The following is a 15,254-nucleotide window of genomic DNA, read 5'->3' on the forward strand; positions in this document are numbered from 1 at the left end:
GTGACTGGGAATATGGCAGAATACAAACAGCGTAGCTACTCACTCCGCAAGGCAATTAAACTGGCAAAACATCAGTATAAAGACAAAGTGGAGTTGCAATTCAACGACTCAGACACGAGACGTATGTGGCAGGGTCTACAGACAATCACGGACTACAAAAGGAAAACCAGCCACGTCGCCGACACCGACGTCTCGCTTCCAGACAAGCTAAACACCTTCTTTGCCCGCTTTGAGGATAACACAGTGCCACTGACGAGGCCCACTACCAAGGACTGTGGCCTCTACTTCTCCGTGGCCGACGTGAGTAAGACATTTCTTATTCAATCTCTCCCAGTCTGCTGTCCCCACATGCTTCAAGATGGCCACCATTGTTCCTGTACCCAAGAAATCAAAGGTAACTGAACTAAATGACTATCGCCCCGTAGCACTCACCTCTGTCATCGTGATGTGCTTTGAGAGACTAGTCAAGGATTATATCACCTCTACCTTACCTGTCACCCTAGACCCACTTCAATTTGCTTACCGCCCCAATAGATCCACAGACGATGCAATCGCCATCACACTGCACACTGCCCTATCCCATCTGGACAAGAGGAATACCTACTGTATGCAAGAATGCTGTTCATTGACTATAGCTCAGCATTCAACACCATAGTAACCTCCAAGCTCATCATTAAGCTCGAGGCCCTGGGTCTGAACCCTGGGTCTGAACGTCCTGTGCAACTGGGTCCTGGACTTCCTGACGGGCTGCCCCCAGGTGGTGAAGGTTGAAAACAACATCTCCACTCTGCCTCATCCTCAACACTGGGGCCCCACAAGGGTGCGTGCTCAGCCCCCTCCTGTACTACCTGTTCACCCAATAAAATGTGATTTGATTTGATTGTATCTTCACTCAAACTGATAATATCCTGATAAAAAATAACTTCCTTTCTTTGTCCTTTCTTCTGTTTGACCACTGAGAACTACAGATGTAGGATCTTAATTTGACCAGTTTCTCACAGCAGGAAAATAATCCTGCAGAAACAGGAAATGTTAATTATTATGTGTATTATAATTAATAGCAATTGTTTTAGGGGTTGATACATTTCTCTTAGGGGAAAATTACAAATGAGTGTTAATTACAAACTTCAGAAGCTTTTTTAAACCTCAAATACAGTACACCTTTTAAATGTCCTGCATTGCAGGAAAGTTCTCCTGCAACAGGGTGATCAAATTAAGATCCTACATCTATATGAGGACTGGGCGAATGAAAGTCTTGTAGTTTCCCTATGTCAGTGGTCACATAGAAGGAGGGGTAGTGTTTTGGAGAGTTAAACGGCTCTAAACTGTAACCTGGCCAGTCAAGATTGCTCTAGGAGGGAAAATATAACAGTCATACAAATATGTGCATGCAGTTTAAGTGACAAGTGAGGTCCATACCAGGCAACTACCAGGCATGTGTAATAATAATGTAACAAACAATCAAACTCATTTAGTTTGTTTGTAGTAGGTTGCCAATTCATTAATATGTAACATATTTCACATCAAGTATCCACATCAAAGTGATCACTAATTCAGGGTGCATCCCATAGCCAAGTAGGCCTACAGTAGGCTATCTTTTCCAAACTATGTCATTGTATTTACCACAATTCCTCCGTGTTTTCCCCCAGTTTGAATGGTTGAATCGTCTGCAATGTTAGTTTTCCAGGAAAACACTTTTCTGGAACCCAAATTGGTTTCCATAGAGGTAGTAGTCAGTTGGAGATTGTGGCAGGGAGCTACCTCAGTGGCGGTGCATGAAACAATTGTATAATGGAAGAATCCCCTATACAAGCGTTAGAGAAAGTCATAGGTGAATGGCTAAACTTGAAAAAAAAGAAAAAAAAGTAACATTATTATTCGAATGATGTATCAATAATAATCTGAAAGATGCTAAACTCCCAGATCAATACTATTGGCGTCTTTTTGTAGGCACTAACTCTGCCATGATTCGTTGGGCAAAGCCTATGGGCAAATTAATCTAGTTTTTGTAGGGTTTCTGGAGTCTGGAGATCTTATATGTTTTGTTATGAGATAATCTTCATCAGCTAATGTCACTTAAAATATGTACTAAAAAAACACATAAAGCACATAAAAGGCTTCATAATTCATAAAGGCCATGTTAACTCATAGAACAAAACTTATAAGATCTCCTAAGCCTGTGTTAACCTCAGACCATATTTCGGTTTTTATTCCAAAACCCTGTTCTTTCCCCATTCATTTTCCCCATAGAAATGGCTGAACAAACCAAAGGTAACTAATTTCTGGTTTTTAGGACTGCAAGCTGGAGAGCTCTATACTGAGGGAAGTGGATTAACATTGCCATCTTGCGGTATGAAAACAAATTTGCACAGAGCTCCTTCTGTAGTGGTGGTTGTACACCCATTCACCACAAGAGGGACCTCTGCTAGACCTCTGCTAGATGGAGAATACAGGGCCACACCACACACACACACACCAAACTGCAGTGCAGACCTCTGCTTAGTGGTCCACTGGCCCCACACATATACCAAACACTATTCTTCCATGATTCCTTTTAAACATTTCACCATATAAATCCACCTTTAATTTTATCCATCTTTGTGATTGAACTAATGAGCCAAATTCTAAGATTCCAAGACTCCTCTCCCCTCCCATAAAACCGTACGGAATCATTTTTTGTTCATTTTGTTTAGCAGCAGGAGATCCATTGTGGAATAGCTCTGTCGCTCCACATTAGTTGCATCTGCTGGGAGTTGTTTAAGAGGTTTGGACAAGGTGTCTGGGCCACCCTCCTGCGCCGTGTAGCGCAGAGCGGGCCCATCCACATCCACAGCAGCTGTAATTGTTAAACAGGGGTATAACGACAGCTGGAGAGCCAGATGTCAACAGTGAGAAACATTTGATTTCTATCTGCCAGTTTAGTGTGTCACCTCTAAAGAATGGAGTAGCTTAACACTAATAGAATATAGTGTTGCAGCCAGGGGTTCTGAAAATGATTGAAATGATTCAAAGCTTTGTAGTCTGTATGAGTTCACTTCTTGACATATATTTTTTTTAATAGTTTTTCTACTTCACAAACAACATAACACAAAAACAAAACGCCCACTATACAAAACATTATCCAAGGTGATCTATATATGTCCTCCAAATTCTGTCAAATGTCTCAGTTTTTAAAGTTTATGATATAACATACAGTGCCTTCAGAAAGTATTCACACCCCTTGACTTTTTCCACATTTCGTTGTGTTATAGCCTGAATTTAAAATGTATTACATTCAGGTTTTGTGTCACTGACTTACACACAGTACCCCATAATGTCAAAGTGGAATTATGTTTTTAGAAATTTTAACAAATTAATAAAAAATGAAAAGCTGAAATGTCTTGAGTCAATAAGTATGCAACCCCTTTGTTATGGCAAACCTAAATAAGTTCAGGAGGAAACATTTGCTTAACAAGTCATATAATCAGTTGCATGGACTCACTCTGTGTGCAATAATAGTGTTTAACATGATTTTTGAATGACTACCTCATCTCTGTACCCCACACATACAATTATCTCTAAGGTCCCTCAGTCGAGCAATACATTTCAAACACAGATCCAACCACAAAGACGAGGCACCTATTGGTAAAAAAAGATGACATTGAATATCCCTTTGAGTAAGGTGGAGCTATTAATTACACTTTGGATGGTGTATCAATACACCCAGTCACTACAAAGATACAGGCATCCTTCCTAACTCAGTTGCCGGAGAGGAAGAAAACCACTCAATGGTGACTTTAAATGGCTGTGATAGGAGAAAACTGAGGATGGATCAACAACATTGTAGTTACTACACAATACTAACCTAAATGACAGAGTGAAAAGAAGGAAGCCTGTACAGAATACAAATATTCCAAAACCTGTATCCTGTTTGCAGTAAGGCACTAAAGTAAAACTGCAAAAAATGTGGCAAAGAAATTATCTTTATGTCCTGAATACAAAGCTTCTATGTTTGGGGAAAATCCAACACATCACTGAGTACCACTCTTCGTATTTTCAAGCATGGTGGTGGCTGCATCATGTTATGGGTATGCTTGTCATCAGCAAGGACTAGGGTTTTTTTTTAGGATAAAAATAAATGGAATAGATCTAAGCACAGGCAAAATCCTAGAGGAAAAACTGGTTCAGTCTGCTTTCCAACAGACACTGGGAAACAAATTACCCTTTCAGCAGGACAATAACCTAAAACACAAGGCCAAATATACACTGGAGTTGCTTACTAAGATGACATTGAATGTTTGTGAGTGGCCTAGTTACAGTTTTGACATAAATCGACTTGTAAATCTATGGCAAGACTTGAAAATGGCTGTCTAGCAATGATCAGCAACCATCTTGACAGAGCCTGAAGAATTTTCAAAATAATAATGTGCAAATATTGTACAATCCAGGTGTGCAAAGCCCTTAGAGACGTACCCAGAAAGACTCACAGCTGTAATTGCTGCCAAAGGTGATTCTAGCATGTATTGACTCAGGGGTGTGAATACTTATGTAAATAAGATATTTCTGTATTTCATTTTCAATACATTTGCAAACATTTCTAAAAACATGTTTGCACTTTGTCATTATGGGTATTGTGTTTAGATGGATGAGAAAAAAATATATTTTGAATTCAGGCTGTAACACAACAAAATGTGGAATAAGTCAAGGGGTATGAATACTTTCTGAAGGCACTGTATCTAAAGGGATGTAACTAGATAGTTCTGTCCTCCAGTTTGTTATGATGCTTTCCAATTCATGGCTATACATTTTTTTGGCAGAAATTAAACCTAGATTACAAAACTTTCTCTGATATTGATCACCAACATTTACATTTCCCAACAGACATAATTGTGGAGGTGGATGAATACAAATTCCTAGACACAATGAAATTATAGCATATAGGCTACATTATCCCAAAATGGTGTCAGTTTGTCACAGGACCACAGCATATGTAATAGGGTTCCTTTGTGCTTTTTGCATCTCCAACAGAGATGTGACATTTCTGGGTGCATTACGTGTATTCTGGCAGGAGTGTAGTAAGTACTATGAATTATCTTAAATTGCAGTAGTTTATGTCTTAAGTTGTAGGAACAGGTATGAGCCTTTTCACATATCCGTGACCAATGGTTCTCTTCAATTTCTTCCTTTAGATCGGTTTCTAATCTTTTCCTTATAGGTTCTGAAACATCAGGTAGAGTTTCAATCAACCCTTGACATAGCTTGGCAATCAACTTCTTTAGCGTAGCAACATCTTCCAGTATTGTTTCTATGCTAGATGCCTTAGGTTCATCCAGATTCTGTTGAAGCAATTGAATAAGATGTATTGAATAAGATGAAACGAAAGAACTTAAAGAAATGGGCCTTGGATAATCCAAATCTTTCTTGTAATTGATTGAATGACAGTAGAGATCCATCATAGTACACATGTTTAAAATTCATGATGCTATTTTGGAACAAGGACTTTAAACATTGGAAGTAAGGCGGGGTTATTCCAAATAGGGGTGCCTGGCGATATTAGTTATTTCCACCTCATGAATTTATGTACATTTGACCAAATACAAATGGAATTGAGAATCATTGGATTGTCTGTTTTTTTCTTCAACGCCGTGGACCCGAAGTAGTGAATATACTGTATTTTAGATCATAAGGTATTACTTTAGTGGCTTTGATACTTCTCCATGAGTTCACTTCTTATATCTGGAAGGAATGAGTTGTGACATTCATTGCAGGCCATTGTCATTGAATGTCCTGAATGAAATGATAGGGTTGTTGTGGGCCATGACAAATCTGGGAGTGTCAGTAAACTGTCAAGTACGGTGCTGTGGAATGGACTTCAGACTATGATCATGTCACAAACAGTATACCATAAATGAACATCAAGTGATGGGCAATGCTCTCCTTTCTTTTTCAGCATTTTAATTTAGCCTGAGTTGAGAGGGATCAAGGTTTGGACACTGATCAAGTGTGTGTGGTCAAATCGTTTTGATGCCGTCTCTGCTCTTAGAGAAAGAGTCCCGTTTCCTCTTAGCCCTGGGGCCGGTGAGCAGTCCGGCTCTGGCATTTCACCATCGCTCAGCAGTCAAGCCTAGTGTCTATCTATTCTACAGCCCTCTCTGCCTACTGTCCCTTTCTCCCACCATCACACACTATATTTAGGCAATTATGAATATGCAGAAGTTGTGAAATTAATTCTGCCAGACATGCCACTGTCCAGCCAAATAATGTCTTAATTGGTAGTATAGGGGGTTTTACCCAACAACAACATGGCCACTCCAGCTCCACTGCCTGTTTCATTCAAGGGTACGAGACAACAAGAGGAAGTGATTGAGTTCCTGATTGACCTACATACAGGAGATAACACCCTCCACATGCTAGTAAGCACACACACACGCACACACTTAGACATACATGCAGGTGTGCGTGCGCACACACACGGTCTTTAATGTCCCCTCTTTTTATTGGAAAGGGTCTTACAAGATTTGACTTGTGAGATGTTTCAGCCTTCCATCTGCCAGTCCTTATCCAATCAACCGTATGTGGAGAGGAGAAATCTCTCACTATCTTCATAATGTCCACACCATAGTACTGATATGCATAACAGCATGGACATCAACATAGCCATGGTTAATTATTCTATTTTTCAAATTGCCCACATTGGCCAATTCAGATAAACTGTAAAATATCACTGCTTTGGATGACAATAGTCTTCTTCCGTCTGTGTGACTCTCTGATGTCCATCGCCTGGCTACAGCTCAACTGACCTTTACCAGGGAAGCTCTCTGAAGAGCACATCCTGCCAGACACGTTGTACTGTGTGCAGCCTGAAAGAGCTGTGGAAATGTCAGATAACATGTGGCAAAGGGGGACCATTGGTTGACTAAACGGTGTGAGGTTTTGATTGACACAAAAGCTCTTGGAAGACACTGAAATTGAATGTCCTTCACGTGTAGTGTAACAAAACACTCCAGGCTTCAACATTTCCATAACCAAAGGGTTATGCTCACATGCATATAAACTGTGAGAGCCAAAACCCTTCACAATGCTCTCCTTGTCAGATGTGACTCCTAAGGTCATATAACAAAGCATGCTGTAGGCCTACACATCAAATAGTATTGAAAATGCCTGAACCATGATTAGATACACGTTTGACTATAAATAAGCGATAGAATGTTAAAAATAGAATACAAATATTTTTCTGATATCCGTACACCGGTCTCCTGGCATGTTGTGTCATAACTTTGACAAGACCAAGTGAACCAGAATACTATTCGAAACATATATGTAAATGTCTGACAAATGGTTCAAAAACACAGCAGTATTTTATTAAAGAACAAATTACATGCAATATATATATATTATACAAATGGCTGAATGCTGAACCTCTCTTTTCAGCTATCAAAACAAAAAAGCTATATTATATGGAGTGTGTTATCATATTGCATTTATTGGCAAACAAGCATATTTCTAAATCTGGATCTGGAGCGAATGGATTGTAGAGCTCAGGGTCCCTGTATAAAGTAGTTGAGATTCACTTGTAGTTAATGCGGGAGTTACAGACAGTTTTATTGAGAGTTTTTCAACATGAATAAATTATGAATACTTCTACTTTGGCACAACAAATCAATGAATTAGAGGGCAATTTGGCCAGTGAGCTTTGTTGAACTTGTTAGAGTACATTGTTTGTGAAGCTGAATTTACAATATGTGCATTAAAATCTATATCACATATAAAAACTATAAGATTTTGCAAAACTGGCAATCATCAGTGTATTATTCTTGTTTTCTCGCTCAAATATTCAATAATAAAATGCCATTGTTTTGTCTTGATGTATTATATAGTAGTATAATAAGTTTAATGTTGAAACTGTAGAAATGATGGTTCAACAAAGCAAGTCAAGTACAATGTGCAAATGTTCACAGAATCACATCATGAGAGAGCTAATTGGCAAGAATATGGGAACCATGAAATACAATAGCATACTATAAAAAGTAAATGACAAAATACTAAAGAATAACTATAGTCCACACAACATAAGGACAAGTATATCAAATGTCCAAATATTAAACTTTGTTTGTCTGAAGGAATTTTCCTATCTCTAGTTTTGCTGTGAACATTACAGACCTTTTAGCACATCAACATTCAAAATGCTCATGAATTCTGAGGACTGATACAATTCAGTTGAAGAAGTGAAAAGCAAGGATGCAGGTGACATTATAATGTAGGTTTGTGGTTCTTGATACAGTGGAAGAAAGAATGCTGTCATATACTGTAACATTTTGTAATACATATTCAATTGGCTATATTTAATCAACTCTGGGTTTAAAGAACAGTATAGTTCCATTGCATGAGAGTGTCTTGAACAGTGGCTGAACAATGAATCACAGGAAAATATTGTATCTTCTCAACTATTTCACAGGGTAAAAAGCATCTCATGACCTGTGCATCATGGCTACTGTAAGTTCAGTCCTGGTGTTACCTGCATCAGCAGAGCTAGGAGTAACTGAAGACATGTTTTAAATAATGACTTCCCTGTTTAACTGGATTCTGATTCAATATACTCAAAAACAAACTGTTAATACACAGATCCTTGAAAGACAGATTTTCTCCAGAAATGGTTTCTTCTACAATGGCTTTTCAATTAGGCAGCATTGTTCAGTTGGTTTTCAATTTAAATTTTCCCCAGTTAGGATTGCTGCACCAGAATTGGGACAGTTGGCAAAAGGTACAGTGAGAAATCTAACATATAAGTACATGAGTGAATGTAGCTAGACGGGTTAAGACCTCTAGAAAGTACACATAAAAATAACAACAATAGATCAACAAGTATAAGGGTTTTGGTTAACAGTAACATTTGGCAACTAAAAACCCAAATGAATTTGAAGTGAGAGAGCGAACGAGGAAATTACATTAAAACGAGGGCATAATGACTTGATGTTTCCGCCACTTTGCTCATTACATCTGCTCTTATTGACCACATAGGCTCCAAAACAATCAGACACAGGAAATTATTCCAAATGACTTCTAGATTGAGACTATGTGTTCTTTAGTTTAGTTATTCTCACTAGAATGAATGATGTGATTCAAACTCGTCTGGGTTGTTGATGACAGGTGTTTATTTTCCTTTTTTCTTTTACACATGACATAACTGTAACCTCACACGTTTATCTCTGATGAGATACACTGATACTCAATGAGGTGGTTGTTTAAAAGGAAGGCTTTCCTCCTGTTCACAGACAATCAATAGCACATACTCTGTAGCTTTTTTCCAATATCCACACTAGCATACTTAGAATGAAGCATGTATTGGGCATGCATTCTAAGTTGTACGTAGCCTGGCTGACTACACAGTGAGCTGTGACGTCAAGAGGCTGGTGTTAGCAAGACTAAGTGGTACGCTAGTATGGATATTGGAACAGAGCCCTGTGAGTGCTTGTGGGCCCACAGCGCTCCTGCATTCTGATAGGTTATCAAAGGGGTTGTGGGGCAGAAGTTTATAAACCAGGAAGACACACATCTACAATGTATATTCAATTGTCTACTCAATTTCCATGAAATCCTTTAGATCCGCCAATGAACATTCTCGTACCAGCATGTTTTCCTTTTCTAATGCCTTCCACCCAGATTGAAGACCTGCTAGTCAGGGTGAAGGGTCCTCAGAGTTCACTAGTCTGACCTGCTTTCCCTACAAGTCCTCTACGGAGAAACTAATACAAAAACATTTAGTAAATCAAGTTCTAAGTCTTCTTGGTTCTTTCCCTGTGGGAGAGGGTAAAGCGAACACAGTTTATCAAGCACACACTGTAAACAGGGGAGCAACATTAAAAACCTCAATGGCGTACCATAGAATAGGCAACCCACTGGGCACCGACGTCAATTCAACATCTATTCCACGATGGCTCAACGTAATTTCATTGAAATGACGTGGAAACAACGTTGATTCAACCATTGTGTGCCCAGTGGGGAGGGACCGCAAAACAAAGCATGACAAAGTGCTTCTTTCTTACAATGACAAAGTTCATGTTTTAGAAAACAAATAATGTTCTTTCATATTTGTTTACTTTTTAGTCGCTGAGAGGTAGAATTAAGCATTTGAATTTAAGTATGCAGGTTTGGTTGTCTGAATTTATCTTATCACTGAATATTATCAATATGAGTAAACCCATCACAGGTGACTAAGCAACCCCAGCCCTCTGAATATCCTGTGAAATCTGTACAAACATTTGTATTAATAAATTTTGTATCATTTTGATTTTTGTTCTGAAATTCTTTTTACTGTATGTATGTATGTATGTATGTATGTATGTATGTATGTATGTATGTATGTATGTATGTATCTCAAATGTCCCGTAGTACTGTAGCTGACGAAAGGTTGCTTTAGTTATGGTTTTCACAGCACCCCTGAAATCTACAGGACACTGTGTAGTATGCCTCTATGTTTAATACTGTGATTGGCTCTGCCAGTTCATCGTTGGGTTGGGGTGATGTTGTGTGTGGAGGGTAAAATAATCAGTTGGAGGTATCCGAGTGAACACTTCCGGGTCCTTCTATGGGTGAGGTCACTGATGAGGGGGTCGGCGCATCCTGCCACCCACCGTTTGTCTGTGGATTAAAAAAAACATCACATTTCTAGAGATAGAATTGTGATATAATTTGTTGTATGCCTCAGGTCAAATTTCCTGATAGATACAGAAATAATTACACATACTGTATATTATTTTATCTGCATCTGTAGCTAACATGAAACTCTTGAACTGACAAACACCCTTTTGCACTCTGCGGGATTATGCATCTTCCAAATACATTATAGTACAATTACTCTATCAAGGCACAACAATATAAGACTCCACCTCCCATCTGTCTCAAAATGGCCTCATGTACAGACAATAAAGAGACATGTTATTGAAAACATTTAGACAGTTCTTGCACACAACCTCCAAGATGGTTGATGGGAGAATCAATTATAGTAAATTATCACATCGGCTACTGGGTTGAAAATATAATGGTTTTGTAAAATAGGAGGCAATTTCAATTCCCCGAAGATAGGTAGGCTAAAGAGCATTTGGGACATTAATGGCAATTTCCATGCCATCGGCGAAAGCTGTTGGAGATGGGCTTTGGCACCCTCTTATTTTCAAAACCTGTTATTTCACATAGAGCCATTTTTTCATCACATTGGAACCGAGGGGAGAGAAAAGAAAACGTTTCAAATCTTCAGCTTTGGTGACACCCTCCGCCTACTTCACAGCCGTAATTACTGTTCAATGATAGAAGAGGAGAGCTCTGCCATGTGAATGCTGCTTCCTGCCTCAGCTCAGTCATTAGAAACCTCAGAATGAGTGGAAATTGTTTCGCTGCACAATAAAAAGCTCCATCCAGGATTGAAAGCTTCTATAGAAAAATCGAAACGTCTAAATAATAACATGATTTCTACAATTTAAAAGAAGTGTCTTAGAATGACATAATCTTTTCTGTGTTTGGATTTGGCATAGGCCTATTTATTAGGCCTATTTATGCACTGCAAGTTGATGTTTGAATACTTGAAAAAATTATTGCATTCTGATTCGGCTCAGATTTTGAGGTATCGGGGCGGAGGGTCACAATATCTGCACAGACAGTTGTGTGTTGAAGACTGATGTGCTGCAAATGTGAATGCCCGTACTGGTTAGCCAAAGGCTGCCTCACAGAAACTACCTTCTATGCATTGACTAACATACCGCAACAGACCGTGATCTTATCATTGCCCATTTTCATCAGCCTTCATTTAGCTTAGTTCCAGCATAGTTTACTGAGGAAGCTTAGGAGGGGTTGAATGGAGAACATATTCATTCCACCACCACTTCCTTTTTTAGCATCTTGTCTAGGAAATTACAGGGCTCGCTGCTGTCAGTGTCATTGTGGTTGTTGGACGAATGATGCAACCAATGCGCTCGGACTGCTGGACCAGACCCCCTCTCAGCCTGCTGTGACTGTCTTATTGATTCCCCTCTCTACAACACAGCCTGTCACTGTAGATCTTAACACTATACACACCCCCTCCAGTGTTCCCAGCCCTGCCCAGCCCTGACAAAACCCCCTACCAGAGCGTGCTGTTCTTTAACATTGGCTGGCCGAGTTATTTTAGGGTGGTAGATAAATTGGACTAGAGCTTGTACTCCGGGGTGATTGTATTTATTTATTTGGCCCCAAATGAGGTCTGTGCTTCTTTTCATTTGGTGCCATGTGAGCTGAGTGTTGGACAGGCAGGGTGACACCTGTGGCCTTGCTCCTGTCGGCTGCAGGTGCCTCGCTAACACTAATGTCACCAGACAGACAGGCTCTAAGCGTGTCCGTACGTCCAGCTGACCGGCTTCTCGCTCCGTCTGACTCCTGCCTCGTTGCCTGGCGCCCGGGGCATGACCGGCACAGGGGCCGTTGCCTGGACAACAGCCCAGCCACCAACAGGCCACTGCTAACTAAGTGGTATCCCACACCCGTTGGCTTTGAAATAATTGGGCAAAGGGACAAACTGAAACCCTAATAAAGACAACTTTCTATCGAATTGTTGGTTAAATGTATGAACGCATTGCATCGGAACAAAAGAAGAATAGCTATAGAAGTATACTATAGAAATAGTTAGCTTCTTTTCCTTTCAAAAATACCAAAGTAAGAATAGAAAGGCAATATTGTGATGAAATGACAGAAGGTTGTTGTTCTTTTTTGGTGGTGGTGTTCTTACGTTGATGCCCTGTGGACTGTACATCTGGCTGGCGGCGAGGCTGTCACTGTATCCTCCTGTCTGGCTGATAACATGGCGAAGAGTATCCACCTGGAACGGACACACACACAGAGAGAAAAGGGTGGGTCAGACAGACAAAAGCTCTACATGACAAAGACCTTCATACATAAGAAAAGGTCAGTCTGATAGCAAAAGGGTATCATGCACTGGGAAAGGTTACAGCGGCAGTTTAGAATGATCAGGTTTAACACAACAGATATCACAAATGAACAAAGACCAATGACCACAAACACCATCACGAGGGAACTCATATGAATATCTGATTACAATTCAAAAAGGAACAAAACTGCAACAAATCATGCAGCATTGACTATTTCCAATTGCTTCTACGACTCAAAACTAATCTCCTCTCCTCAGTGGCTGGGAAGGCATTTTGAAGTGCGCAGCCAAATGACCTTTTGACAAGGACATTGTTTTTCATTGAAGTATCAACCCAGGAGACCTCTTATCCACCTTAGGGGGTTAATCCTATGCATATTTATGAAACACCCGAGCATTTGGAGAGTTGATTTAAAAAGAAAGTAGGGATGGATGGAGGGATAGGGCTGGGGGGCTAGAGGGGGGTGAATCAAATGAGAATATCACCACTGGTGGTGACTCTCCCACCCAACCTATGGTGAATGAGACTCCCTCCCAATCCCAACACTCAGAAACTCTGTGTTGTTCATAGTTGTCCAACAGGGCAAGGTCAGAGAACTGTTGTGCACCAGTGGCTACGACAACCGTTGTCAGGAGTGTTGACGAGTCTTGTATTGTTTCCAAAACTGTCTGCAGTCGTCTATTCATTCATGAGCCTGACAATGGCCACCATATTAGTGCTATGGCTAAAGGCCACATATAACCTCTGTCTCACGGACTAGGTCAAGTGACTCTGCTCTGGGCTTTTGATGATTTCAATGGAACTTTATAGGCCGGGCAGTGCCTGAACAACTGAGCAGGGAAATTCAGTCTAATAATATAAGACCTTATATGGCTGTCCGCCTTGGTTGGTTGACTTTGCCTTCAACAGGCCATTAATAGGCCACTGTATGACTGCTAGCTGGGTTTCTATCTACATGACAACTAGTGTACCAATAATTCATGGTTTACGTACTATTCTCTGCGAGGATCCTACCTGGGACTGAACGTTGGCCCCCACCCCAGCCCCCTGGTATGAGTCCCCATTCAGAGCCTGCACACTCATGAACAAGTCTCCGGAGTTTGACATGTTAAAAGAGCCAGCAGAACCTGGAAGGACAGAGAGTGAAAGAGAGAACGAGAGAGAAGGGGGGGAAGGACGGTAGAAAGAGAAGAGAGGAGAGGAAAGAGGAGTTAACTTGATCATGCAACAGAAAAAGTGCAGTCAGGTGGGTTAGTGGTGGAGGGTTGAAAGCCAAATGTGGTGTAGTGAACAGGGAACCATATCAGTGACCAGTCACCATCTACACTGACTACAGTGAGGGAAAAAAGTATTTGATCCCCTGCTGATTTTGTACATTTGCCCACTGACAAAGACATGATCAGTCTATAATTTTAATGGTAGGTTTATTTGAACAGTGAGAGACAGAATAACAACACAAAAATCCAGAAAAACGCATGTCAAAAATGTTATAAATTGATTTGCATTTTAATGAGGGAAATAAGTATTTGACCCCTCTACAAAACATGACTTAGTACTTGGTGGCAAAACCCTTGTTGGCAATCACAGAGGTCAGACGTTTCTTGTAGTTGGCCACCAGGTTTGCATACATCTCAGGAGGGATTTTGTCCCACTCCTCTTTGCAGATCTTCTCCAAGTCATTAAGGTTTCGTGGCTGACATTTGGCAACTCGAACCTTCAGCTCCCTCCACAGATTTTCTATGGGATTAAGGTCTGGAGACTGGCTAGGCCACTCCAGGACCTTCATGTGCTTCTTCTTGAGCCACTCCTTTGTTGCCTTGGCCGTGTGTTTTGGGTCATTGTCATGCTGGAATACCCATCCACAACCCATTTTCAATGCCCTGGCTGAGGGAAGGAGGTTCTCACCCAAGATTTGATGGTACATGGCCCCGTCCATCGTCCCTTTGATTCAGTGTAGTTGTCCTGTCCCCTTAGCAGAAAAACACCCCCAAAGCATAATGTTTCCACCTCCATGTTTGACGGTGGGGATGGTGTTCTTGGGGTCATAGGCAGCATTCCTCCTCCTCCAAACACGGCGAGTTGAGTTGATGCCAAAGAGCTCAATTTTGGTCTCATCTGACCACAACACTTTTACCCAGTTCTCCTCTGAATCATTCAGATGTTCATTGGCAAACTTCAGATGGCCCTGTATATGTGCTTTCTTGAGCAGGGGGACCTTGCGGGCGCTGCAGGATTTCAGTCCTTCGCGGCGTAGTGGGTTACCAATTGTTTTCTTGGTGACTATGGTCCCAGCTGCCTTGAGATCATTGACAAGATCCTCCCGTGTAGTTCTGGGCTGATTCCTCACCGTTCTCATGATCA

The 15,254-nt window shown here is 40.7% G+C and overlaps 1 protein-coding gene across 1 annotated transcript in view; it reads right to left on the reverse strand.

Annotated features, from left to right (window-relative positions):
• Positions 1–9,111: 9,111 nt before the first annotated feature.
• Positions 9,112–15,254, reverse strand: part of LOC311147058 (pre-B-cell leukemia transcription factor 1-like) — a 62,334-nt gene continuing 56,191 nt past the window's right edge. The window contains exons 7-8 of the mRNA XM_084183671.1: positions 12,734–12,823; positions 9,112–10,617 (exon numbers count right to left, since the gene is read on the reverse strand). Of these exons, the coding sequence (XP_084039797.1) occupies positions 12,777–12,823 (47 nt within the window). The 3' untranslated portion in view covers positions 9,112–10,617; positions 12,734–12,776. The remainder of the gene's footprint in view (positions 10,618–12,733; positions 12,824–15,254) is intronic.

The sequence above is a fragment of the Coregonus lavaretus genome (genome assembly GCF_964263955.1).
Source record: "Coregonus lavaretus genome assembly, chromosome: 19".
Classification (NCBI taxonomy): domain Eukaryota; kingdom Metazoa; phylum Chordata; class Actinopteri; order Salmoniformes; family Salmonidae; genus Coregonus; species Coregonus lavaretus.